Source organism: Colobus angolensis, unplaced genomic scaffold (assembly GCF_000951035.1).
Source record: "Colobus angolensis palliatus isolate OR3802 unplaced genomic scaffold, Cang.pa_1.0 Scaffold48, whole genome shotgun sequence".
Lineage (NCBI taxonomy): Eukaryota > Metazoa > Chordata > Mammalia > Primates > Cercopithecidae > Colobus > Colobus angolensis.
The window spans coordinates 4840457-4855373 of record NW_012118265.1 but is presented as its reverse complement, the minus strand read 5'-3'; the positions used below and the strand labels follow the sequence as shown (position 1 = coordinate 4855373).

General features: G+C 35.2%; 2 protein-coding genes across 2 annotated transcripts in view; one reads left to right on the top strand and one right to left on the bottom strand.

The window, feature by feature from the left end:
• Positions 1-14917, bottom strand: part of MED12L (mediator complex subunit 12-like) — a 353697-nt gene that overhangs the window by 77879 nt on the left and 260901 nt on the right. Inside the window, exons 15-18 of the mRNA XM_011958966.1 lie at positions 9066-9213; positions 4376-4494; positions 3585-3728; positions 2257-2420 (exon numbers count right to left, since the gene is read on the bottom strand). Of these exons, the coding sequence (XP_011814356.1) occupies positions 2257-2420; positions 3585-3728; positions 4376-4494; positions 9066-9213 (575 nt within the window). The remainder of the gene's footprint in view (positions 1-2256; positions 2421-3584; positions 3729-4375; positions 4495-9065; positions 9214-14917) is intronic.
• The window catches only part of P2RY12 (purinergic receptor P2Y, G-protein coupled, 12), a 47381-nt gene that overhangs the window by 25670 nt on the left and 6794 nt on the right, over positions 1-14917 (top strand). The gene's annotated exons all lie outside the window — the stretch shown is intronic.

The following is a 14917-nucleotide window of genomic DNA, read 5'->3' as shown; positions in this document are numbered from 1 at the left end:
CTTGCTCAAAGGCAAAGCGCTAGTTCTAGCAGAAGCATGACGATAGCTTAGGTTTCCAGACTCCCAGATCAAACCCCTCTCTACCATTCAGGCGAAAGGGCAAAGTGGAGAGAGCATAGGATGTCTAGGCCAAGAAGGACAGTGGAATCACAAGTACCATAGGTGGAACCAAGGAGACTTCTTGAGGAAATGGCAATCTAGTATCCCAAACCCTGTGAATTGACATCAACAGATGGGACTACCTGGCAGCAGGGAAAAGCTGCCAATTAGAACAAAAGTGTCACATAATTAAGAAGAAAAGTAATGAGTTAACCTGTTAATTATATAAACAAGCAAACCAATAACTATGCAGCCATAAAAAAGAACAAAATCATGCTCTTTGCAGCAACATAGATGCAGCTGCAGGCCATTATCCTAAGCAAACTAATGCTGAAACAGAAAGTCAAGCACATATTCTCACTGTAAGCGGGAGCTAAACATGAGGTACACGTGGACATAAGGATGAGAACAACAGACACTGGGGACTACTGAAGTGGGGAGATAGAGAGAGGGGGAAAGGTTTGCAAAACTACCTACTGAGTGCTATGCTCACTTCCTGATGGTTTCAATCATACCCCAAAACCTCAGCACCATGCAATATACCTTTGTAATAAACCTGTACTTGTACCTTCTTATTCTAAAATAAAAGTTAAACAAAATCCTGTTACTATCCATAAAGCAAAGAATTATTTTGTGACTAAAGTAAATAAACATTTATTGAGAGTCTGTTAGGTTTAGGTATCCATCATACAGTAGTGAGTGTTTCCTCAACTTCTTTGATTTGCCAGCAATAAGAAAAACATTTCACATCGTGATCCAGTGTACTCATTCACATAAGTACAAAGAAGTGAAATAATAGTCTTAAGAATAATACTTCTCCTTACTAACATAAGGTAAAAATATAACAAAGTTGATGTCAAATATGATTTCATGAATATTTAATAGGATAAAAATTTTCAATGCCAAACTAAATGATACTGAAATCAATTTCAAAATAACAACATAAAAACAAAAACAAAAAGACTTGTCACAACCCATTCAATTCATTTCATGACCAACTAATGGGTTTCAATACACTATTTTAAAAGTAGAACATAGATTAAACAGCATGAATAAGCTTCCAGTTCGAAAGATTTTTATTAAAATCTGTGAGATTTATTAGCTATGTGATATAGGGTATATCACTTCACCAAACACTTAACAGGCCTGAATCTCAATTTCTTGGGCTGTAAAGTAATACTAAATTCAAATTCTATACAGCAGTTGAGTTATTAAATAATTCTCTATTTCCTTAATTATAATATGTAAATGTTCTTATATTCTAAAGTTTTTAGGATGTTTCAGATTTCATTTCATAACACATAATTAATACAAATAAAGGTAGCATCTCTTCTTCCTCAGAAGAGCTACTGTTAAACTTATATCATTCTAGAATAGCATATAAATTGATTACATGTGCTAGATTAAAACAATAAAAGGTACTATAAAACCAAAGAATCCCATGATTCTTTTGAGCTCAGAAGAAAAAACTGAAGAGAAAGAAATAACAAGTTGTCTTTCTGTGTTTAAATAAAAAGCCCTGGAAAAAGGAGTGGAGAGTGGATAAAAAGCGGCTTATGCAGGTCTTTGAGAGCTCATTACACTAATTTGGTGCTCTTAGCCTCAGTCTTTAATGGGGGTGATATTAGCTATTTCCGTAGTCCAACTTCACTAGTAGAGTAAGCCCCAGCCTACAACCAAGAATGAATCATTTGTTCTAGGTTAATTCTTATCAAAATATATCTTTAATCAAAGAAATGAAATTGAAGAAGCAAATTTCTAAGATGATAATGTATGCAAAATTTATCTGATGTTGAGTCTGCAAACATAAACTGAAATTACATGAACAAAAAAGTTCCAGCATTCACTATTCATAATATGGCAGGATGCTGGCTAACATTAACCATAGAGTACTATAAATGACTGGCTTTGTACTCTTAGAAACCAGGGAGAGGGAAGAAAGGCAAGGAGGAAGGGAGGAAGGAATCACACATTATTAGGAAGAACATACTTGACATGCTCAGATCTTTTTGATCAATGTTTTCTGGCAAGACTGTTTTTTATGTTTTAATTAAAACAGGTATCAGTACTATTTTTCTTTTAAAACTACTATAATATTTCATCACTAGTTATACATTCCAAGATTGGAAAAACAACAATGACATGCTGTATACCAACCCTTCAAACACCTGGGCTGTCTGATCAGGATTCAAGATCAGACAACTGTGATAGCGCCTGAGAACAGCCACGATGCAGACACACAGTCCTGTTGTATAACTTCCTGCCAGGCTGGAGGATTTTAGGAGCAGTTCAGCTTCCACAACACTCAGTTCATTTAGTAACTATAACAGGAGAAAAAACTGAATAAAAATGTAGGTGCCAAAACAAATGGAGAAAACACTTATTTTTACAAACCATAGATATACTGACTCATTCCACTACAAATACATTCCCTGAATTTAACCTTTTTTAAATTTTTAATCCTTTTCCAATTCATAAAGTTGTTCTTCTGTCTAGACATCAGGATGTATACAATCAGGAAGTAGCCAGTGCTGAAATAAGGTACTGAAACTTTATGGCAGTGCAAGGTTCTGGACTGTATAATTTTAGAAAATCCCACCCCTCACTTTTCTCCCCTTTCTCTTTTTAATAAAATGAAAGTTATTTGGCTTTTCTTTTTGTTAACAAACTTAATATCTCCTATAAAATAAACAAAGGAAACCAAGTCTTATTTCTGTTTGCTCATAACAGAAGTAAATAATGAACTCAAATGTGTATAAGAAATAACAGTGGGGCAAATCCAATTATAAGGTTTGTTTTGGCTCTTAATCTAAAACATGCTCTATTATAAAGAGCAAATAAACTTTCATCTTTCCTTAAACAAAATAAAAAAGACCAAAAGAAAACAAACAAACAAACAAAAAACAGAAGAAGCACTCAAAACTCACACATTTTTAAATGGCATATATTTTGGCACCAGTTATAATTATTTAATTGAAAACTATGAACATGACTATAAATAAAATGTTAGTTTAAGACTGTTAATTCACCATGTCTAAATTATTCAAAAATGTACTATGTCCATAAAATAATGTTAATGCACAGCAATTGGTTCATTTGATTTTTATTTTTTAAATTTTATTTCTTTCTTTCGAGACAGGGCCTTGCTCTGTCCCACAGGCTTGAGTGCAGTTGTATGATCATGGCTCATTTTGTCCTTGATCTCCTGGGCTTAAGTGAGTCTCCTGCCCTCAGCCTCCCAAGTAGCTGAGACTACAGGCATGCAACCAGCTACTTTTTAAATTGTTTGTGGAGATGGGGTCTCAGTAAGTTGCTCAGGCTGGTTTAAAACTACTAGATTCAAGCAATCCTCCTACCTCGGCCTCGCAAAGTGCTGGGATTACAAACACAAGCCACTGTGCCCAGCTAATTGGCTCACTTTAAATTGCACAATGCCTGGTGGATTTGCTTTCCTAAAAGTAAGAGAAACATGGTCTCTTTGACACCTGTATTGCGAAGTCAATTAGTCCATTGATGTTCAGTGCTGGCTCCATGAGATCAAAGATGAGCTGAATGTGGTGAGCCAAAGGGAGATGATAGGATGTTCCCGATGCAAAGCTTGTGATTTGTTCTAGCACATTGTTAGAAATCTGTGCAAACATAAGCAAAAATATTGTAAGACCAATATTCCAAATAATCTTTTACTAAGATAAATCATTTTTACTTTTTACGACAGTTGAATTTATATATGATTCTACTTTGATGAAAGTCAAAACATATTTCTATAGAAACTATAAAACTACGTAAAAATAAAACAATTTATTCATTAACTATAATTTTAAAAGATACAAAAAGTTGTCATTCAGACCTAAATCTTAAGTATTCTAATGGTAGAACTACATTAATTTTAGACACATCCATTTGAACATCAATGGATTTGTAAAGCAAAATAGATGTGTTTTCTTCTCAATTTCATAGTATTTTATTTCAATCATCAACAGATTTCTCATCAATTCCAATACAGGACCAAACTCTAATAACCTATTTCATTAGCTATTACTTTATATGTCACTGATTATCATCTTAAGGACAAAAAAATGTACATAGTAAAAATTAATCCTTCTGAGGAAGGCAACCTGACACTTAAAGAACTACTCAATAGTCTGAGATATTTCCAAGTATGTTTATAAAATATATGTATAAAACCATTAAGGCTGAGAAAATACACTGTATGAAAAAAATTTTTAAGAAAATTAGAATACTGCAAATGCATAATAAAACAGCTTTAAATGGCTACCTGAGATGTCACTTGATGTTGATCAAAATATGAAAGAAGCTGGAGTTTAGTGAACACAGTTTCCAGTGTTGGAAATGTCTCTTGTTTGTTCTTCCTGGCTTTTTGTCCTTCGTCCCCAACTACATAAACATAAAGCAGATCCATTATTTTCCATTTAATAGAAACTCTTGACATTTTTAATGGATTTTTTTTAAAGTACAGCATACATACAGAAAAGTGCGCAAATTATATTAATTTCTATAGAACAAATACACTCACACAGTAAGACTTGAATACCAAGTAACAGAATGGAATATCAGAAACTCCCTCAGGCCTCTCTAGGCACCTCTCCCTCCCTAGGAGATCAAAATCCTGACATTTAACAACTTAGATCGCTACTGCCTACTCTGGAACTTTACATAACGGAAATCGTATAGTATATGCTTTCCACATCTGGCATCTTGCAATCAACAGTATGCTTTTAAGATTGATTCATATTGCTGAGGTAATTTTAATTTGTTCTAAAAACTAATAATTCTCACTTACTTATAGTATTCCAATGTGTGACTGTAACACCATTTACTTAACCATTCTAGTGAGTAGTTTCCAGATTTTAGCCATCATAAAAAGTGCCTTTATGAACATTTCTCACTAAACAACTTTTAAACTACAATTATATCAACAATGAAGGTGGGGAGATCTCCTGGGCTCACTTTGACTTAATCAAACACCTGCTTGGTATTTTCTTTGGAGACTCACCTTGTTACTTTTCTGAAGCAGTTTAAAATATTTTTTAAAAAAGAAATTACATGATTCCTTTTTTAATGGTAGCAAAAAATTAAATCACTCCACATTAATGAAGAAGTGCCACATTTATCAAATTAGCATAAAGAGGTTTGAAGAAAATTCCAATAAAAAAATAAAAATTGCTTATTATAGGGGTACTCTTAACAGTTCTAAGAATAAGACTCAAAAATAAATTCAATTCTGTTTTTAAATACTTTAATATTTTGTATTTACAAAGACAAGTCTAAAAACAAAAAGGAAAAGTTGGATATATGATTGATAATGTCATTTCTAGCACTGTGATTCTAAGCAGTTAAAGGCTACCAAGACAAGAGTTCTTGATACTATACTGACTCCTCACACTGTCCTCTTCTTTAGAAAAGCTTAATTTCAGAGAACAAATGTCACTTTACAGATTTCTCTATTAAAGACACAAGAAATAAACAAATTTCACTGAACTCAAAAATATTTTGCTAATGGCAAATATAATGGTCTTAAACAATAACATTAAAAAAAAGACTTCTCTTTCAACAATGAGGAATTAGTAGTTAGAGTGAAAAACAAAATAAAACAAAATACCACAAGGCTGGTTCTTTTCTAATTCCCTAAACAAAGAAACCCTGATGCCAGAGTACATCAGAATTTAAAGGTGCAGTGGTAATATAAGTTACAAGCTTGTGCCACTTTTGGCTAGTAACACCAAATATAATGCAAAGATTAGGAACTAACAAATTCATTAAACCTGATTATTTTTTCAATATCTACTCTCAAAAGTACAAATCATATATGAAATTTTGCCTTCACTGTAGCTGCTCACATGTCATGAGCATGTTTAAAATATCCAAGTTTTGAATTTTTCATTTACTAACATCTTTGATCCAAGGCTGAAGAGCTAACGTCAACAGCCTTGTGTACAAAATGCCTTAAAAGTGAAATTAATGTATTCATTCAGTTCTTCCTAGGACAAAACAAATAAACAATAACAACAGACTTAAAGAAATAGATACTACTAAAAATTCCTAAGTGCACCTTTTTATTTGTTTATGCTAATAGACTCCATTTATCTACATTACCACTAACTTCTTAAAAGCTCATCTAAAAGAATGTAATTGGTTCTTAGCAATTTATACTCAACAGCAAAATTTAAGAAACCAGTGGTGGTTCTCAATGAAATACCTTATTTTAATGATATTTACATGAGTAACAATATAGTCAATATATATTTTTCCTCATCTTTCTTATGTTAATTTGCTTTTATAGCATATTATTGCTCTTTTGTTGCTTAATTTTGATTATCCTTTTTAAAAATCTTTAAATCCTGGAACTTTAGCCTTTTAAAGGTTGTCATAGTAAACTTCACTAATATTTTCAAAAGATATACCATTGACAACCAAAAAAGGTAACTGGTCAATGCAAATGAAAAATGAAGTTTGATCATTCAACTGGAAATATTAATTGAACTTTATATTATAAATTCACCTAGGCAAGACCTGGCTGATCTGACAACACTCCTAATGAGTTGGTTCCTCAGAATGTTATTTTCATGTGTTCCCAGAAATCAAATACATGCTGACACGAGGTCTGTTTTCCTTACCAGTATTCATGTTGCTGAAAAAAGTGGGCATCCTTTCCATTAATCTGAAGTACAGTTAGCTAATTTCTGGTGTATACACTAAATTTTAACTAGTGACTTAAGATTATTTACAAGAAAGCAGCTCACTACATCCCAAATTAATAGCTTTCTGGTTAAGGAACTTTATCTAAAATGAAAGAAAGTAAAAAATCCCCTCCCAACAATGTGGTTCCACAGATGATGTTTCTGTTTACTGACAAAGGTTGAGGATCCCTATTCTGAGAATCCAAAATGTGAAATTCTCCAAAATCTGAAACTTTGAGTGTAGACATAATGTCATAAGTGAAAAATTCCACACTTGATCTCATGTGACAGGTCACAGTCAAAATGTAGGCACACAACACAGTTTATTAAGCATCCGTAAGAGAAAAATAAAATTACTTTCAGGGTATGTGTATAAAGTATATATGAAACATAAATGAGTTTCATGTTTAGACTTGGGTCTCATCCCCAAGATTTCTCATTATATATGCAAATATTCAAAAATGTGAAAATATTCAAAATCCAAAACCCTTCTGGTACCAAGCACTTCATATAAGGAATACTTGACCTGTTTCTTAAAAGGCAGCACAGAACAAAAATGTTTTTCACTTTGTGAGTTCATATGCTAGAACTGCCTATTTGAGGGATTGCTACAAAGACAGGACAAACTACAGTGTGGCATTAAAAGGCTGTGAAGGAAGTTAGTAGGCTTAACAGAAAAGGATACCGCATTGCTTCCTTCCCCTTCCCATACCCTTTAGCCCTCTAAAAAGTTCCATAGGATCTGGAAAGACCCTCTAAAAATAATTTAGATAAAATACGTATTACTGAATCTCCTGAATGAAATACTGACAACCCCCCCCCCATTTCCAAGTATACCAAAAGTAGTTTTAAATATTCTTTGCTAGCTAGTTTAAGGGCTTCTAAATTCAATCTTCTAAATGCAACTGTTTCCTCTTTTCTCTAAGACAGAGAAAACATCAAAACAACAGATAAACAGTTTTCTTAGACAGAGCACTTTCTTTTTTCAAGTTCAGTAATGACATGCCAACAAGAAGGTTTCATTTCCCTTCCACAACTCCTGGTTGCTGTCCTTAACAGGGAATGGCAGGGAGTTAGGGAAGGTGACACGAATAACAAGAAAGATAACTTTCCCACTGAGTTCTGAAGACTATCACCTCTGACATCAGATACCCAGAATGCCATATGCAGACTGAAACATGTTGCCCCTCATACCACGTTTCTGCATGTGCACCATGATTGACCGGGAAGAAAGAGAATCTATCTGCATTATTAAGATCTGTATTTTTCTCTGGTAAAGATCTAGGGTGGACAAATTCTGGCAATTTACCCTGCTAAAGTCTGAGAGCTGGATCTCCTGTGAAGAGTCCATAAAAAAGTAGTATGTACTACAGAACAGTAGGGCTCCTAGAGGTGGTTTATACCATGTGCAGGAAGAATGTTATTTACATAGGGTAAACACAAACTTTCTTTTTCCTTCTATGATTTAAGTGTTAGAGAAATAAACACCAGTGGTGGTAGCAGGATACCTAACAATATACTTAAAATAATTTGATTGCCTAATGAAATCTACAAACCTTGAAAAGAATAATTAGGCAAACGTGAAGTGGATAATTACAAAATTCCAATTATGCAATGTGGTGATACAACATAAAGGCACAGCTTCACGGTAAACACTATGTCAAAAGAATGGGGAAACAGCATTCCAACTAAAGAAGACATTATAGAGCAAAGATCAAATTTCCTTTCATTTGAAATCATTTGGAGATATAGGTAGTCATCACTACCTATTGCAGTTATTTTTCTGAATAATGTAAGAAAAGATGAGCAAATATGCTGTTATGATATTCAATTAATACGCACATGTGAGTGCCCCAGAACAGAAACTAACCACAAGCTTGGAAAATTACGGTAAAGAAACAGAGAAACGGATCTCTTCCAGACTAACGGTTTTCAACTCATTCTTCAGTACTTCATTTATTACTACTATAGAAAATTTGAGAAGTATACCAAAAATCAGAATAAATTACTTACACCTACCTATGGAATACAATATTTTAATACAACAATATTTAATATTAATACCTTGTATTAATATTTTAATACAAGGATTACTATAAATGGAAACAAGGCTTTAAAATTTAAATGTGCTTGTTCACATTTCAATGTGACAGTCATTCAGAAGGGGAAACGCTCTGTTGACAGTGACACAGAACACTTTGATAAGACTGTGGTCAGAGGGAAGGCAAAAGGCAACACAATGGGAGCAAATGCATTAAGGTTCTTTACCCCCTGTCTCTGTGGTGCTCTTCTTGTTTAGAATTTTCAGGATATCTTTGGTAATCTTCTTCAGCTGATGCCTTGCTTCATCACGCTCTTTGCCGACTCCATAGAGAAGGATTGTGCGCTGGTTACATTCATGACTTGAAGATTCATCCTGAAAAACAGAAAATGCATTCTGAAACTCTTGTCTGCAGGGGTGGGGTTGCATTTCATATCCCTGAAATGCACTGACCACAGCACCTCCATACTGGCTTGCGGTGGTGGCATCCTGCCCTCCCTTCAATTCACCTCAACCTCCACTGGCAACACCCTTGTTTTCCAGTTTGGAACTTGCTAACATTATTAAAAAAAAAAAGTGTCAACTGACCTGAAGTCTTAATAGAAGCACTTGATGTGGGCGTACCCTACAGAGTAAGTTCTGGCTATTGAAAAACTTTTCATTGTTTAAAATTGAACATGGTATTAATTTCACATCATGTAACATATTGTTTAGTCATATTTTTCCCTTAAGGAAAATGTTATCTCTTCATAAGCTTGGTTTTATATATAGCAATAGTAAATATTTACATTAAGGGAAAAAAATCTTGCTAGGATCCTCAAACACCTTTATAAAAAATATTCCTGGACAGGGTGCAGTGGCTCATATCTGTAATCCCAGTGCTTTTTGGGAGGCCAAGGTGGGAGGATCTCTTGACAGGAGTTCAAGACCAGCCTGGAAAAGAGTAAGACTTCATCTCTACAAAACTATATATATTCCATTTATTTCCAACATGACTATGTGAGATACATGTATATTTATTTCCAAATGACAAAACAATAAAGCATGTAGGTGTCATTACGTGTGAGGCAAACAGCTGAAAACGCAAACATGTTCTGACATCACCACTCTTCTCTTCTGGACCACCTCTCCACCACGCCACAGACACAATGAATCCAAGCACTATTTTTTTCCCACGTGAGAAAGAAATTTAGTCACAGCATAACAAAAGCATATGCACATCACTGAACACATTCCTCAGCCAAAGTTGCAGAGTCCAGGATGTGCCCTCTCTTGTGCCTGGCTCTGAATCTTTCTATAGCAATTTCTCTCTTTGATTTTATAATCTTTCATTTTCTTAGAAAATGCCCAAATCTAACCTTTGGTAAACCTCCTTTTCTTACTCTTTGTATATTCTTGCCCATGGCAAGCACTTCCCAACAGCATCCATCTTATCCTAAGGAGCTTATATGAGAAAAGAACTCCTCACAGAGAAAACAAACTGCACTGTGTTCCTAATTAGTAGTGGCAGCAACAAAGAACAAAAACCTTAGACTAGAAGTCCAGTGTTTAATATGGAGTACTTCACCTGTGTACTCTGCACAAAGTAGCATATTGCTTCTGCAGCGTTAAACTGAGAGCCTGTTTTTCTCTCTCCAATTCTGTTACGTGGCTCTCAGTCTTTGTGTCGGCCTCCCTTTCTCAGGGACACACTTGCCACTGCTTCCCATTGCACTGGTTCCTTTTTTATTATACATTACCAGAAATAAACATTTATATAGCCTGCCAATCTATCTTTCTATTCCCCACCCCCAAATGACTCTTAATGTTTCAGGTATTCAAATTTGTCTCCGAAAAAAAAAAGGAGAAAGTTTCTCTTAGAAGCTGGGTACCTCTCCCAAATTTTCAAAGATATTCCTAATCATAGGATACAACTGACATAAGCAGTGATCCCTAGAGCTGGCTGTGCATCTGAACGAGCTGAGCTGCTTGCTAATTTCCCATTTTCGTTGTTGCTACAGAGAATTACTGATATATTTCTTTTTTTCTGGGGGGGTGGGGTCTGGTGGGTTGTGTACATATAAACCCTAGGAAGGAAACAGGAGGGCAATAAGAAAATTATGAAAAATGAAGGCAGTGCCAGTCACATGCTTTAGCAATTATTTTCAGTTAAGGCATATATCAAATGGTCCTAATGTAAATGTCCATGTGAAGGGTGATGACTTTAGCACAGTTATTCAATAACTGTTTATAGAATATCTATTTAAGGCAAGATAAAATGCTAGGAGCCCTGAAAAAATACAAGGATAAATGATTCCTGTCTTCAAGGAGCACAGATTCAATGTCATCAAAGTAGTATTTACAGACCTAGGTGTCCAAAGATGGCTGGTGAAGGGAAGCATCCTGGAAAGAGCCAGATGCTCCTCACAATCACACAGGATCACTATGGCCCCAAATTTACCAATAATATCCCAAGCTTGGGGTACGAGAGCTGTGACTGCATGCTGGTTGTGCCACTTGCCAAGTTCATGATCTACAATAATGAACCTTCCTAAACCTCCGATTCTTCCTCTGAAAAATGGGGTAACATCCCTTCCTTGTAAGGTTTTTGTGAGAAAACCTGAGATAAAGCATCTAAAATGCTTCGAAGCATACTTCGAAGTGTTTACTACTGTTAATTCACATACTAGACTTCCACTCCTCCCCTGCACATCTCCCACACCCACATCGAACTGCATTACTCAACATTTCACCAAGACTCTAGTGCACTTCCTCCCTTTGCTGTTGTTCGTCCTTACACCTAAAATACTCTCATAGCCGCAATTTCACTTGCTGAAATGCTATGTACAAATACAGTGTCAGTTCCCTCACTCTGTCACTCCAGTTTATTGAAAACCTCCCCACAGAAGGAGGAAGGAGGGGCAGTAGACTTCGGAGCATTTATTACAGTATAATTCACTTATTTTCTAGGTATTTGTTTAATATCTGTCTCCCTCATTAGTGTGTAAATTTTGTGGAAGACTCCACATCTGTTTTGTTCATTTTTATAATCTCCTTAATAGGCAATGAGTTAGCATTTAATATTTGTTGAATACACTAAATACAGAATAAGCAGACTAATGAACAAATATATAGCCAAAGGAACAGGGCAGAGATGAAGATAAGAACAAAAATTAGTTTTGTAGGAAACTTTACCTGATGATTAAGTGTTGAGAAAAATGAAGAGGAGATGTGAGAGACAAAGCTAGAGTAAAAAAGTTTGTAGGGTGAACTAAGTTTTAGTGGTGGAAATGAAGACAAAGAAGCAAAATGAAGAGGTATCTAAGAAGTTAGGAAATGATCAGGCTTTTGAACCCAAGGAGTAAATGTGCATCTCATTGGACTTCAAGATGTACCCACTAGTTAAAATCTATTTATAATGTATAATAATAAATAGTATTGTTTATATTATCAAATAATTATTATTAAATAACCTACATATAATGTATAAAAATAAATTAATACATTATAACAGCAGGGAACCTCTGAATTTACATGTAAGTGCAAGGAATTTGAAGGGTAGGTAGAAATGTGTAAATGTCCAGTAACTGGTTAGATACAGGCCCTAACACAGAGGTGACAGCTCAGGAATAAGGGCAATATGTCAAGTCCTGGGATGGGTGCAAAACCTTTACATCATGTTTAGCTAAGAAGGGCTAAGAGAGCTGAGATGGTGAGGGGAGAAATAAGCCAGCAAATGGTGCACATGCACACTCCTTAATAAGATAATATAACTCGGGGTCACACAAGTCCGGGGAGGGGATACATAAGAAAGAGCACCACTGACAACGTCCAATGAGGTTAAGAAGTCACAATGGATGTGACCTCTTACTTATTTACTGAAAAACCATGTGTGAACCTCAAAAGAGAAGTTTCTCTAAAGTGGCAGGGCACAAAGCTAGGAAACAAGGGGTTGAAGTGGGAGGTGGTGACGAAATGGTGAAGGTAGGGAAGTGACCCACATTTACCAGGAGTTGGTCATGAAGAACAACAGCTTGAGAGGAAAGAGAGCGTTATGAAGATCATCAACAAACTCTTGTTTCAGACCTATCTTTCAAATAAACAAATTTCCATAGTAGAAATCGAGATTGGGGAACAGATAACTGATGATAAAGGATATAAGAGACAATGGCCTCTTAGCTGGATTAATATGGAAAGAAAGAAAGGAACATCTTTCTACCTGACCGTTAGAAAAAAGGAAAATTAGTGAAAATAAAAAGACATTTTGAGGTGAAGAAGACACTTAAAAAGCTCAAATCGTTCCTTGGCCTTAATAGGCTCAAGAAGTTGGGTCAAGGAACAAAGTCATGAGTTGAGAATGCAGGGATAAAACTGAAAAGCAAAAGCAGCAGGCAGCGAGCTGGAAAAGAATCACTGCTCAGTCTCTATATGAGGTGCAAAGACAGTATCCCTTTCTCAGCATTAATATTTTCAGGGAACTCATGATAGGTGTTACTATAGTAGTCTTCCAATGGGACAGGCAGAGGCATTTTAGAAGCTACTATTTTTCAAGAGCCTACAAGATTTGTTTACATCAGTTTTTTATACAAGTAGAAAATGTAGGCTGGCGCGGTGGCTCACACCTGTAATCCTAGCACTTTGGGAGGCCGAGGCGGGAGGATCACCCAAGGTCAGGAGTTCGAGACCAGCCTGGTCAACATGGTAAAACTCCATCTCTATTAAAAACACAAAAACTAGCCAGGCATGGTGGCAGGTGCCTGTAATTTTAGCTACTCAGGAAGCTGAGGCAGGAAAATCGCTTGAACCCGGGAGGCAGAGGTTGCAGTGAGCCAAGATCGTGCCATTGCACTCCAGCCTGGATGACAAGAGCAAAACTCCATCTCAAAAAAAAAGTAAAAAGAAAATGTAGAAGCCTTCAAATAGCAATTTATAACAAATGAGAATAAAGTCAACCTAAGAAAACATACCAAATATTTTCAAAAGTATCAATGATTTCTGCTTTCAACTTGGTGTTTAAACACCCTCAAGTTGAACAGTTGTAAATAATATTAATAATCTGAGATAAGCACCCAAAACTTACTCACATGTTTATTCCCTCAAGGATACAGTTGTTGGACAAGGAAAAGCATCAACTGGAGAGTCTATTACAGGAGATGTCAGGCTACCTCTTTTATTCTAGTCCACCTGCTGCTATTGAATTGAATGTGTCATCTCCCCTATAAACTAAGTTCTAAAATCTCGTCCTTTAGATCAATTACTTTCTTTCTCCAGATATTATCTTACACTCACAGAGACTTAATAGATAAAGAAACTAGAAGCATGCATGCCCAAAACCCTGGCAGGCTTGTTGTACTACACGAATTAAAACATGTCTCTTGAGTCAAATGTCCTTAGAAAGAAGAAATGGAGTTAATGGAATTGAAGTCTGCTCTAATTCATCTTTATTTCTTTAAAATAACTGATTAGAAATTTTGCCAAAATGTGTGTGTGTTGACAAAGATGTGATAATGATGGTAAGATGATCAGAGCTGTGTATTCTCCTTTCACCTTATTCACATTTTCTGAGATTTCAACAATGATTCAATTATCATAGAATTTTAAAATTACTAATGTCCTTAAAGAAAAATGAAAAAGATCTCACTCAGAGTAAGTTTTCTTTCTTCCAAACACTAATAAAAAACAGATGAAGTAGATGTAATTCCTTCTGATAAAACAAAATACGGCACTTCCTACTTCCCAGTACTCCCTAATTTTGCACGCTCTACTTCAAATGCAAATCCAGTATATATCCAGAAGTCAAATGCACACAGCAACCTATCACATCTCTAAGAAAAGCAGTAAAAACCAGTCTTTAGAAACAATAAGTACATTTAGTTAAAATTTTTAGCTTATTAAATAACTCTTAAAAGATGCCTTAAAACACTATTTCTTTCAGCTGAATCTTTCAATATACCATACTATTTTGTTTGGAATAAAACAAGTTCATATAAATGTTTCATCAGGAATAAGCCTCGAGCCTGGGAGGAAGAATGGATGTGCACATGGATGATGAAACTGTTACAGGAATGAAGATATTAAGAGGTTTTGTTTTGTTTTTTTA